Below are 13,938 nucleotides of genomic sequence, written 5' to 3'. Positions count from 1 at the left end.
TGCAGTTTCAGTCAGAGACCCACCGATAACCTTGCAGCTACAGCAGAAGCTTCTTATGACCTCATGGATGATTTCATCATCCTTGGACAAGACAACACTGTCTCTCCCACTCCCACCACCAAAAACTTCCACCACCCACACGAAGCTTCAAGAACCTCCCTCATTGGGCTGTTCCAGAGACAAACCTTCGCAGATCTCTCGCTCTCTCTCTTGATAGCCAAGGTTCTTACTTTTCTTCCTACCTCAATTTTGTTTGACAAGTCGACGTTGTCATGATTGGTGAATGGAAATCACCCAATCCGAATCCTGATGCTATTACTTCTGCTGCTTGTTTCTTTTGGGTGCCTGTGATCAATCACTCATTCATCCATCATCATCTTGCTTCGCATTAGCAGCATCACCAACTCAGTGACTCACCCGAGTCGTCATCCCCTCTATTTTTGACTTCGAAAAGGGCCATGCATTCTTCTCTGGATTCAGCCGTGGTCCACGATGGCGGAGACAGTGACAGCGAGTCCCACCCGCGAAACCCAACTCATAGAAGATGCCGCTAAGTGATTGGGAAATCGTCGCTGACACTTTCTCGTGGTTTTAAGGATCAGATCTATGACATTTTCCAACTCCTACCATCAAAGGTTTAGGTTGGGGTGTTTTTCTGCTTCCATGCCACCTGAAGCCCTAGAAATCATAAGGAAGTTTATGAACAAACCTGTGAGGATCTTGGTAAAGCGTGATGAGCTCACCTTTGAGGGTATCAAGCAGTTCTATGTTAATGTTGATAAAGAAGAATGGAAGCTCGGGACAATTTGGTATACAATTACATGCTTAATGGCAGCTCTAAAACCATCGCCACATACAGCGGCACCACAACTGTCAACACGTTGTAAAGGTCGTGCCACGAAATCATTTATGACCGGCTGTTGAGGGTGCACATGAGTGAAACGGCACCGTTGTTTAATTATTAGTCACACTTCCGGTGTTCAGATTTCGTGGTGGAGGTGGGATGGCATTTGGATGTGAAATTGAAGAAGAGATGAGGGGTAAAATGGAAAGAAAGAAAAGCACTCTAATGGGGTTTTTATAGCTGGAGTACACCAGCTTGTGTTCAAACAGCAGAAAAAGAAAAAGGAGAAGGCATGTATACCAAAGCTGCTTATGTCGGTGCAAATCTTGTCGGCAAGGCTGAAAGAAATATTCCCGAGGATGACCAAAGAAACCCAGCTGTAATAGCTTATAATTGCCTGCGCACTTCCTCAACCAATACGGAAGCGTTGTCTACCATTTGCCAAAAGGGAAAAGAGAAAGCAAAAGCAGAAAGTAAAAGAGAAAACAAAAGCAAGGAATAAACACTCCACCAGAATGATGTGATTTACTTTTCTTGGCATATGTATGATGTGATTTATTTTTCTTATCTTTCGGAGATATCTGTATAAACCCCATCAGAGGGTAATAAAAAAATTTAAAAAAAAAACGGCAAAGCCCAAAACAAATGGGTTGGCATGTTGTGGAGGGCGAAAGCCCATAAGCCCGAAATAACACCAACCAGGTCATCAAAAGTACGCCCAGTACTCCACAATTATTCGGCAACCCGCCACTATTACCACCAACTAGGTGATCAAAAGTACGCCCAGTACTCCACAATTATTCACTATTACCACTAACCAGGTGAACAAAAGTACGCCCAGTACTCCACAATTATTCGGGCAACCCGCCGCTATTATCGCCAACCAGGTGATCAAATGTACAACCCGTACTCTAATATCATTTGGCAACTAGCCATTCATGCCACCAACCAGGGGATGAAATGTACAACCCGTACTCTCCTTCATGCCACCAACCAGGTGATCAAAAGTACGCATAGTACTCCAAATTATACATGAGCATTACTCATGTCATTTATACATAAACATTCATGAGCATTACTCATGACAATCATACATAAACATTCATGACCATCATTCATGTCAACATTCATGAGCATCACTCATGTTAACATTCATAAGCATCACTCATGACAACATCCATGAGCATCACTCATATCAATCAACATAAACATTCATGAGCATCACTCATGTCAATCAGCTTCAAAAGCTTCATTTACAGAGCTTCAGCTTCAAAAGCTTCATTTACAAAAGCTCCAGCTTCGAAAGCTTCATTTACAGAGCTCTAGCTCCAAAGCTTCACTTGCAAAGCTTCACCTACAAAGCTCCAATGCAGGGTTTACAAATACCGCCTTCGAACAACCGTCATTTCGGCCCATACATGGATTCAATTTGAAGTCTCCAGCCAACATACTCTATTGACCGAAAACTTAGGGGACTACATTATGTACCATATATTGGGCCTCAACTGGGCCTCATGAAAAATACTTGGGGGACTTAGCCCATTACTTATGTATTAAGGAGCGAGCCCTTATTTTATAAAAGGGACTCCCTCACCATCATTAGAGAGTATCAACTCTAGCCCATCATTCATGTATTGAGGAGCGAGCCCTTATTCTATAAAAGGGACTCCCTCACCTTCAAACACCGCAAGCCGAGCCAACCAAGGCAACATAAGCCACGAGCCTCGTAGCCTCGCAGTGTGTGCTACTTCAGTTGAGCGTCATTTCAGATTGAGCACTGCCTCATATCGAGCATCAGTTCAAGATAGCATCTAGTTACTTCGGCCCACACATGGACTGAATTTCAAGTCTCCAACCAAAGGACTCTCTTGACTGAAGACTTGGGGGACTACTGTTTATACCATATTTAGGGCCTCGTATTTAGATCTCGTACAAATAATCGAGAGACTTAAATGTAATTATGTGATAAAGGAAGAGGCAAATATGTAATAAGTGAGGAGTCCTTATTCTATAAAAAGACCCCTTACCCTCACAATTAGGGGAGGCCATTTTTTAGGCCAATTCCTAAGGCTCCTCACCCCTCTCCAAGCTCTCACTCTTAGAGCTCTCTCTCCCTCAGATAAATACATAATCAGTGTGGACATAGCCCAAACCTTGGGGTGAACCATGATACATCTTGTGTTATTTACATTTCATGCAGATTCACGGTCGGATTTACATTGTACCAAGACCTCCGGTTTTGTGCATCAACATTGAGTATTTAAAATTTAAAATACACGTATATTTGTTTGTTTTAATACAACAGTATATTTTATACTAAGAGGTGAGGAATGCATATTTATTAATTAGTGGCAATACTCACATACACTTTATTAGGGCACCTTCTTGGTGTCACCCATATTCGAATATGAAATTTAACCATACACACAGTGTAATTGCCTTTCTTTTTTTTTTTTTTTTGTTAACCATCAATATAAATATTTTTTTTGCAAAAAAAAAAAAAAAATGATGGTGCTATCCACACACTCATTTTTATCTCTCACGCACTCTTTTCAAATTTCGGCCGTTGAATTAATTAAATTGAAGAAGATCATAACAAGGGTATGTGATAGGTAAAAAGAAATGTGTGAATACCACTACCAAAAAAACAAAAAAACAAAACAAAACAAAACAAAACAAAACAAAAAAAAAAAAACCAAAAACAATAACAAATTGGAGGTCATTAATGTAATTATCCTTATGTATATAACAAATCAATGATCTGATAAAAACTGGCATTCTCATTATGAACCATCAATTTGTTTAATACTTATATATAAGTGGTACTCTGATTTTGACATTTGTAGAATCAATATTTAAAAGGGAACTTTAACGAAAAATTTCCGGTACTGTTCACTTTAACGAAAAACCACATTTTTACACTAAAAAGTCAATCTTGGTACTATTCACTTTACCCTTTATTTGGTCCTTATCGTTAAAACTCAAAGTTTTCAAACCCTTTTCATTAGTTTTCCTATAAATTGTGATTAAAATATGAATGACATTCTGATTAAGGCACAAGTATTGTGCAGTTGTTAATCATGAAATTCAGTATGTATTAATTTCATGGCTAATTATACATGTTAACTTCTCTTGTGGATTCGTGAACACATATCTGTAAAATATAAGAAGGGCTTTTCTGATAAAATGAATGGCATGGTAGTAATTGAGTAGGAAAAATCCAACCTTGGGTAACCGTCGTAGATAAAAACAAGAGGAGAAAAAACCAGAAGAAATTGAATGAAAAAGCAAATTGCAACACAAAAGCATGGTTATGTGGCACAAAAACTGGATTACGCGTCCATCCCCAGCCATGCATGCCGGGCGCCAAATGGATTTCATGAACTTTGTTTCCTTCCGAGCCTAGTCCACCCACTGCGTTATAAATGTGAGCTATTCTAAGCCCTCGATGCAAAGCGAAAAACACGCACTGCTCTGAGAGAGAGAGAGAGAGAGAGAGTCTGAGAAGAGAGAAGCTTAGAGAAGAACACCAGTCGGCGGTGCATTTTTTCTCTGATCTCTTTCTGTCCTTCAGTTCATTACCCTTGAGCATTCTGTCTAATTTTGCTGTATATATATATATACTGATTTCGAGCTATTTTTATGTGTGTATATATAGTTCTTTTGGTCGGTTATGTACATATAATACAGCATATATAAATATTTATCTAGGGTTTAAGGAGACCACCTTTCCCAATTTTTCCTCATATTTTTCAAGGATTTGCTTCTGTTTAATAGTTTTCCCCATGGAAACATTTGATGATTTTTCTACATATTCGTGCAAATTAAAATGCTTACATTTAATTGGTTATTGTGATTATATATTCTTTCTCTTTTTTTTTTGCATGTTTCAAGATCTGATCATCTGGTCTGGTGGCATCTTATTATGTATGCCTGATCTGCTGACAAATTAGGCTTTTTTGTGTGTTAAAAAGTACTGATCTGTATAGTTTTTTTTAAGGTAACGGTACTTAATCTTCGATGGAGACCGGGAGCAAGATGGCAGAGAAATCGGCGGCCTCCGGCGAAAGTAGTAGCACTGAAGCAATGGAGAAAGTAGAGGCGTTGGGTGAAGACATAAAAGCAGGTCATGGATCCTCGAATGAGAACATAGAAGAAGGGCAGGGATCTCGTATTGGAGAACAAAATGAATGCAGAATTTGCCAGGAGGAGGATTACCTTCACAAACTCGAAGCTCCTTGCCGCTGCAACGGCACACTTAAGGTACACCATAGCATACATGTGCTGTTAATTACTTGCATATGAACATGCATGTAACGCTTTTTATCCTCAAAAAGACGTGTCAGCAATGTCAGCTAGTCAACTTTAGGTTTGGTAGGTTTGTAGGACCTATTTATTAGAGATGTATCAGCAATAATGTCAGTTTCGTATGTCCAAATGTGATGATTATTTATCTTTTTATCGGTTGAAAATAATAAAAAAAAAAAACCATGCAAATAGCTCAAATAAATATTTTTCAATTTGGCATCAATAATTAATATGGCTGGCTTTCTTTTCCGCTGTATAGTTTGCTCACAGGGATTGCATTCAAAAGTGGATCAACGAGAGGCTAAGTATGACTTGTGAAATCTGCAACCAGGTATATATTATATAGCATGCTTCTTAACTCATTTCTGCATTTTTTTCTATATAAATATTGGTTTTAGGGTTTATGAAAAATGAAGTTTTTTTCTTTTTTTTCTTTTCTGTTTCTCTTGTGCCACTGAATACACAGCCCTATGAGGCCGGATATACGATGGTGATACCCCCACCACCGCCTGGTGCTCAAACAGAAAATGTCACTGTTGGCATCAGGCAAGTCCAATGCCCCAAAGCTATAGTTATAACCATATAAATTAACGTTGATCATGTACCTAATATGATATACATGCGTATGGATGCATGTGTAGCAGAGATGGAACTTATTTTACGGTGGATACTGATCAGGCGGGGCTGCAAGCTGCGCAAAGGACTGCGCAGATAGAGGCAGCGGCAGAGTTCCTCCGCCAACAGCATGCTATGCAGGCTAATGGTGGTAAATCTTTCAATGCAGGTGTACTATGTCGCATTGCAGCTGTTATTGTAAGGCCAAGAAGCTAATCATATATCTTTGTTAAGTCATAATAGTTTCAGTTATATATCAATCAAATTCATGAACTACATATACAAATGTACACACACACACACACAAATATAGAACCGAATGCGCTCCTGACATGTCCAATTAATTGCCTTGCAGTGCCTCACATTTCTTGTGATGAAAGATATCTACTACATCCACGAAAATGGAGAGGATAGCGATTTTCTTACTGTCTTTTGTGTAAGTGGGATATTAATCAACACTAAATCTATATATTTTCTTCTTAGAAAATGTTTCTTTTTTGTTAAGGTTAAGATTAACTCAGCACCATGACGATTGATACACACAGGCTTTGCTGGGTTTTCTTTTACCATCCTATCTCATAGCATGGTGGGCAAGTACACGTGTAAGCAAGCACTGACTCAGACTCAGATATTTAGTTCCTGTTACCTTGAACTCTTCCATGATAAATTATCTAATTACACATTCTCATTAATAACTAGTGTTGTGCACAGAACCGAAGTGAAGGCAATTTGGCAGCGGGGGAGGTCTCAGTTGCAGCGTCGCAGTATTAACACGACTTCTCATCGATATTGATATAAAGACTCTTCTTCGGAGTTCGGTGTTTCGAATCACCTTGAATGGAAAGCTGAAGTTATGTGTTTGTAATGTTGGCATATAGTATGTGTCTGTGTTATTTTTATTTAAAACAATTGTGTATTGTATGGTGAATAACGATGGTTGTATAAACCAGTAAATTCTCTTCTCCTGTAAGAAAAGTATGTAATGTACCTATGGGTTTTATTCATGTGGTTTTGTAATTTTACTTTTCTGTACTATTTTTTTATTAATATCTACAGGAGCAAACTAGTTAGTAGGGATGAACTATATAAACAGCCGTTCATTTCATCAGAGGAAAACCACTAATATATTATAAGGAAAACTAATGAAAAGGGCTTGAAAACTTTGAGTTTTAATGATAATGACAAAATAAAGGGTAAAGTGAATAGTACCAGATTTGACTTTTTAGTGTAAAAATGTGGTTTTTCGTTAAAGTGAACAGTACCGTGGGCTTTTCGTTAAAACTCCCATTATTATACTTGCTGCCTCATATGATGGCATATATATGGTACGAAATAGAATTCTCTCCTCCAAGTTCCCCTTCCTTCCAGTCCCCTCCTATTTGAATAGTTACGATTAAGCATGTCAACATCTGGTATTGACTTCTTCATGGAGAGCGAAAGAAAAGCAGGGTACGAGAGGAAGGGAAGGGAGGGAAGGAGATTTGGAGGTGAGAAAATTTTACTATATATGGTACCGGGCTCCTTGCTGCTTGCAATAGGATAGGCCCACATTCTAAAGATAGAGGCCCAAACATTCTTTAGGACTTTTGTTCAAGCAAAAGCTTTTGCGGCTTGTGGCCCATTTTAATTGTAATGATTGTTATCAACACTAATAAAGTAATTATGCATTGTTCCTTCTTTCCCAAATCACATTTATTGTAGTTTTCTATTTTCAATTGAAATTTTGTAACTAATTATACTTGTTCATATCAAACTGCACAAAATTGAGTCTTGTGCTACCCCATAATTTTCAAATGTGAGATATTCTCATGCAATTAAGCATTGGCATGCTATCTTTCAGAAATTTCACACTAAAATATATGTCTAACATTTATTAGATCGGTAACGCCACTAAAACAATAGAAAATCTCTTGTTTAAAAGGCACACAATAGATATGAGTCGTGAGTACCCCCTTGCTTCCTGTGGACAACCACCCTCACATTAGGCCGACCACTATGGGGGCACAAGACTCAAGTAGGATTCCACCATCCACAATACAAAAGATAGTGCAAATTTTAATTTTTAATTATTCCATTTATAAAACCAGAAATTGCATTGATGACAATACATATTAGGGTTTCTCTAATTCAAACCAAATTCTCAGTGACTGGAAATTGGCAAGACAATGACAAATTCAAGTCTTTCTCAAACCAACAGAACAAACCCAGCTCCAAAGAGAACTCATACATTTTATGTATATATGTAACTTATATTATATATTATTATTATATATAGTTAATTAGTAATACTAAGATGATTAAGGGATAATTAAGGGATAAATTAATCAGGGGCATTTGGGTCCTCCTTGCTGGGTCTTCCAGTTGTTGTAGCAAGGGCACACGGCCTTGTTCCCGTAAAACCCAGGGGGCACACACAGGCACTTTTTGCAGCATTTCTGACAGAAGAACATGCAGGGCTTGTGGTACTGCGTCTGGCTGCACCTCCTCGTGCATTCGGACGGGCATTCTGGTCATTTTATCACACACACCGAGACAGGCAAAAGTCACAAAATCGAAATTGTAACAGTCACCCTGCTTTTTCAACCTAACAAATAAACATAAGAAAAACTAACGAAAATATATTGAAAATTTTAAGTTTTAATCAAAATGATAAAAATATGTTGTAAGAGAATAGTATAAGAGTGATTTTTTAAAGTAAAAAGTCAAAGATCATCAAGAACTTGACTGGGAAGAGAAATTCAAGCTTGTTTTTCTTCTTTTGGCTAAAGAAAAATCTTTACTTTAGTATCAAGAAAGAAATGTTAATAGGTAAGTATGTTAAGTCAGTTGATCAATACAATATTTTTAGTGTTTTCGCCTTCTGGTGGCACGGTTGCATCCAAGTTTGAAATCCTTTTCTTTTCTTATTTTTTTGGTATATTAAAATAGTTTGAAATATAGTCATGTTAAAAAAGAAGAGAAAAGAAAATTAGGTTGTTAGATTATCTACTTACGGCTGCTCTTGAGACTCCCAGGTCCATAGGCATTCTGAAATCAGAAAAAAAAAAAATAAACAACATTTAAGCAAAATGACATTTCATCATCATAATTCGTAAAAAAATTAATAAAAAAGAAAGATAAAGATTCAATCTTTATAGAACAATACACATTATTTGCTGGGTATAAATAGTGGGTCTGTGTGTGAGAGAGGTGTAGTGAGAGAGAGCTTACATTGCCCTTGTGATGACCTCCATGCCCATGATTTGCCAAAACCTGCAACAAAATTGATGAACAAAATATGTTAGTTTGTAATTGTAGGTGGGCTTTATATTGTCATTGGAAAAAAAGTTTTCTTTTCCTTTTTAACTTCTTGGGGGTGTAAAGATAAATATTTGAGTTCATACCATGGTTTGAAGCATGGAGATGGCAAGGAGAGCCAAGAACAAGGCAGCAAAGAACTTAGCCATGGCCATTGTTACAGACAATCCCCTCCTGAAATGGCAAAAATAACCTCAGGAGCAAGAGGAGGGAGATGTGAACAAGAAGAGAAGGAAGTGGGAGTTATTTAGATTCAAGTGTGGTGGGTACTTGGTGGTGCGGGGCTATAAATAGCAGAAAATCAATAAGCATGCAATTGTGGGGTAAAAAACACTCACACAGACTACTAGGTGTGCCAGCTTTGGCATCAACTGACACGTGTGCAGGCGCATTGATTGAGCGGCTAGGATGAAGCAAAGGTTAAGTATGGCTTAAAAAGGGAAAAGAGGTTCATAACATTATCCAAACTTTTGTCTTCTTGATTCATCATTGCTTCAAAATATCCTTCTGAATCTACTGTTAATATAAAAACATCATCACATGGGCAGCAGGATGTATGGATGAAATGTTTATTTTATTTTATTATACATACATATATGTGTGTGTGTATATATATGTATAAACAATAACTTAAGTTAAAAAAAAAAAACACTAATGAAAATGGCTGGAAATCTTTGAATTTTAACAATAAAGACAAAATAAAGGATAAAGTGAATAATACCATGATTGACTTTTTAGTGTAAAAATGTGATTTTTCGTTAAAGTGAATAGTACCGGGAGTTTTTCGTTAAAGTGCCCTATAAAAAAAGTACATAATTATAACCAACTTAACTAAGTTTTGACAGATGAAAATATAAAAATAGAATAGAGTGACTTGTGGGAATGCTTCTTTGTCCATCAGTAATGATACGATTAATTTGAATAAAAATTATGCAATTAATTAACATACAAATATATTATCTAGAAAAAAGGGTATTTTAGTAATCATATTCATTTTTATTCAGATTCAGGTGAGTTAGTAAACTACTTGTATGAACGCAGTTTTATTCTTACTTCATATCAATTCAATTCCTCATATTTTGATTACAATTACAAAAAAGAGGCATAACTCCGGACGCCAAGCAATTCATAAATTCAGATAGCATTGCATCAACCAATTAATTTAGGATATAACTAAATTGGAAACTTAGAAACAAAATACTAAATCCCTACGTTCTACCTAATTCCTTCTCCTGTCCATGGATGGATGCAATTTATTATTTTGGTCCAAAAATGGTGAGCCTTAATGGAAGGGAAAGAAAGGTACATTGTATAGGTGAACAAGTTGGGTAACTTGGCAGGTCGCTATGGATCAAAGGGTATAGCTCATGCTCATGCTCAGCCTTAAAAAAGGAGGGCAAAGTTGCCCACTAGTTCAATTAGGTTTATGTAGAGTTTTTAATTTCCGCACTTTTATTTTCTCTTTAGGTATATTGTTTTAACTTTGTGATCAAATAAATTATTAAGCAAAAAGTGGAATTATTACCTTCCTAATTTTTTTTCTCTTTGATACAATAACAGAGTTGAGAATTTGACTAGATCGTATAATATAGCAATAATTCAATATCAAACCCGACCTTTGTGAAATAATGTGCCCTAATATTTTATTTTTCTTTAAACAAGTAAATGGAGGCAAACGGTGCATTGAAGAAGGGAGGGTAGAGGTAGTTAAGGGAGTTGAGGGTCCTCCAATGTCATAATGGGCAGAGATTTCAAGAAAACGGAAAATTCTCATTTTAGAATGTCGATAACAATTTTCTTAGATGAATATATATGTTTTTAATTCTCACACAATACTGAAAAATGAAAACTTATATGAACAATTCATCACCGCATAATGTTTAGATTAATAATATTTTTTTTGTGTTTAAGTTTTTCTTACATGACAATGTGTAGTTGGATTAAACAGCTATAGTGATAGTAAACCTGCTCCATATAAAGAACAACAAAATTGAAATACAGAAACAAAAAGAAGTAGAAGAAAAGCTAAAAGAAAGTCTTAAGGGTTTTGTATCTCTACTGCACCTGCATGTGCTTCAACTGATGAGAGCACATGAGCCAAAGCAGATCTGCATGCGTTTGTGGTTTTGACAAAGTGCGCATACAGTGCTTCCCATCCCTTTTCGGTGTCTGGTCCAAATCTCATCTCTCAGTCTCTCTGTGCCAATCAAAAATGGCTGGGTGAATTATGTTTCAACTCTCTACGGGCTAGTTTGGTATTGCTGTGCTTTGAAAAAAAACTGCTGTGAGAATAAGCGGCTGTGCTGTAAGAATAAGCGGCTGTGAAATAAATCAGCAGAGCGTTTGGTAAACTTTTTTGTAAAAGTGCTTTAAGAAAAAAAAGCAGTTTGATAGTGGGTCTTTTCATTAAAGGAGCACTGTAATTCCGTGTGCTTTGAAAAAAAACCAGTTTTCCAAAGCTGCAAATAGCAGCTTCAGCTTTTTCCTTTGATTTCAGCTTATTCTCACAGCAGCTTCCAAAATAAGCCTTTTTTTTTCAGTTTACCAAACACCTAAAACCCTCACAGTTTTTTTTCATAGGTGCTTTTTTTTTAAGCACCTCACTCCCAAACTAGGTCTACATTCAACGGATTCACCGACATTTCTGTTTCCGTTTCATCCCTATGGCAACTGTAAGAGACCGTCAAATTAAAATTTGAAGACAGAGCAAGCTCCAATCGATACGCCAATCTATGTGGATTGATATATGAGTTTTCATATGTCAAATTTGACACATGAGAAAATGTGATGTCAAATAATTTTTAATTATTTTATTGTGTAGGTTTCATTAATTAATGCACTAATTATAGATCTTGAAAATTTATTTTAATTAATTTCTTTTAAATGGGTCCAACAAATATCATTTATAACAAAAAAAACATATCGGTTGGAAAAAAAGAAAATTTGATATTGCCACGTCAACCATCAAATTAACATTTGACATTTATCTTTTGACATCTCCATTGGAGATGCTCTTAGGGTTTACATCCACAGTCCAAAATTTTGTGTTTTTCGGTACTTGTTTTATGTATCTAGATGAGGCAATGAACTTTTAGACAACGAGAATGTCATAATGATGGAACGATAAATCAATAATGTATTGCTATATAAGATAGTTAAGCGCATGATGATGCATGATCAGCTTGAAATATTGTTATCGTAACATCCTTTTACGTTGTAGGTAAATTTCTCTTGAATGTTAGATGTGTGTGTTACATTTAGTGCTTAATTTTTCTCCTTTGTATATTTGTTTTGGGTTGATGTTATAGTAGTTTATGCATATGGATGGAGGCACAACAACAACGATTCATGCTCTCACATCACTCAACAAAATTTGACGTATCAAGCTCAGCGTGTTGTGAATATAAGAAGACCTCATGTTATGGAACAACAATATCTATCAATTAGCAAAACCAACAAAGAAAATGAGAATTAAGACCTCGTGTCATGTTTTATCTAAATCAATAAAACATTGCTAATCAAGATTAATAATAACTAAGGTTTGACCATCCTATATGACATGAGAAGTGCATAGGTTTATAATAAATAAATAATGTAATGCTTGTTAGTTTATCATATACTACTATATTATAAATCAAAAGAAGTAGATTTTGCACACGACTGTACGCAAAATAACTTTAAATTTTCTGATAACTCTCTAAACCGAAAAGCATATGTTGTCATATATTCTCGACTATGATGTGTGACATCCTCTAAATTACCAAATCGGATGGGCAAACAAACCTGTAGGGTATCCTCAATTTCTTAGATTGGCATTGGCATTGGTAATTGGGAAGAAATTGCACCAACTTGAGAAACTTTTACAACAAGATTTCACAATCATACATAAATGAAATGAATGATGCCTAAACTTGCAAGAATATAAAAAGTATCATGCATTGCAAGGTACATCACGGAAAGAAGGACCGAAGGTATGCCTTATTCAAGTACTCTTGTTCTTTCATGTGAACATGATCCAACTTCCACATGGGGAGAGGCTCAATTTTGTTTAAAAGCCACATGCATGATCACAACTAGCACTTTCTCAAAATTCTTACTTTTTTTCCTGTTAGAGGAAAGGTTTAATAAAACCAATGTATTTTATTTTAGGGTAGCAGGGAAACGATCCACCACTAATTAACACTAATTTGATACTTAAACACTTGCAAAGCTTAACGTATCTGGAATTTTGTCCCAAAAAACCTCGATGCAGTCATAATAGAACCCTTCGATATGGAAGTTAACATTTTCCAATGCGCCATCTCACGTGGTACCACTCTTTTAGGAGCCCACATTGTAAAGATAAGATGCGCACATAACATTAACAGATTTGCAATATAGTGCTCGTCCAAAAGAAAGTATTAAACATGGGCTATCTACCCAAAAGAAAGTACTCATGGACAGGACTACAAAGAGAGGTATGCCACGCCAGATAGAAATGGGCCTACATATATTTACATTTCCTTAAGAAGTTGGGGTTTTTTTTCCCTCTTCCACAAGGTTGTCACAATTCTGCCTTTTGGCGTTTGGTCTTTTTGTATATGGGTTTCATAGAAATCCCTAAGCCCAAGCTTTTGATTACTTTTTGTCGGGATTAAAAGGAAGCAAGGGTTAGATTAGAGAAATAACTGAATAAGATAGTTTGGCGATCTAAATGGTGAGATACTCTCATAATAATGTCTCACTATGCTCATTGGGTTGTAGCCCAAGGAGCTATGCTTATTGGGTTGTAGGCCAGGGCAGCTTCATGCCTAATTAGCTTTGGGGCTATCCTGAAAGATTTTGGGCTTTTGCCATTTTAGCACATAAAATGATAAAAACTAGGGTTAGACATT

The 13,938-nt window shown here is 36.4% G+C and overlaps 2 protein-coding genes across 2 annotated transcripts; one reads left to right on the top strand and one right to left on the bottom strand.

Annotated features, from left to right (window-relative positions):
• The first annotated feature begins 4,864 nt into the window (after nucleotides 1-4,864).
• On the top strand, nucleotides 4,865-6,538 carry LOC103404608 (uncharacterized). The gene is made up of 6 exons (XM_008343532.3): nucleotides 4,865-5,107; nucleotides 5,412-5,483; nucleotides 5,619-5,698; nucleotides 5,794-5,965; nucleotides 6,123-6,203; nucleotides 6,479-6,538. The coding sequence occupies exons 1-6, from the start codon at nucleotides 4,865-4,867 to the stop codon at nucleotides 6,536-6,538; spliced, it is 708 nt and encodes a 235-aa protein (XP_008341754.2).
• A 1,273-nt stretch (nucleotides 6,539-7,811) lies between these two features.
• LOC103404444 (gibberellin-regulated protein 4) lies at nucleotides 7,812-9,382 on the bottom strand. The gene is made up of 4 exons (XM_008343353.4): nucleotides 9,151-9,382; nucleotides 8,978-9,019; nucleotides 8,761-8,794; nucleotides 7,812-8,273 (listed from the first exon to the last, which is right to left on the bottom strand). The coding sequence occupies exons 1-4, from the start codon at nucleotides 9,217-9,219 to the stop codon at nucleotides 8,092-8,094; spliced, it is 327 nt and encodes a 108-aa protein (XP_008341575.1). The 5' UTR covers nucleotides 9,220-9,382; the 3' UTR covers nucleotides 7,812-8,091.
• Nucleotides 9,383-13,938: the final 4,556 nt, after the last annotated feature.

The sequence above is a fragment of the Malus domestica genome, chromosome 17 (assembly GCF_042453785.1).
Source record: "Malus domestica chromosome 17, GDT2T_hap1".
Classification (NCBI taxonomy): domain Eukaryota; kingdom Viridiplantae; phylum Streptophyta; class Magnoliopsida; order Rosales; family Rosaceae; genus Malus; species Malus domestica.
Note: the sequence above shows the minus strand (reverse complement) of the source record. Positions and strands in the feature narration are given on the sequence as shown.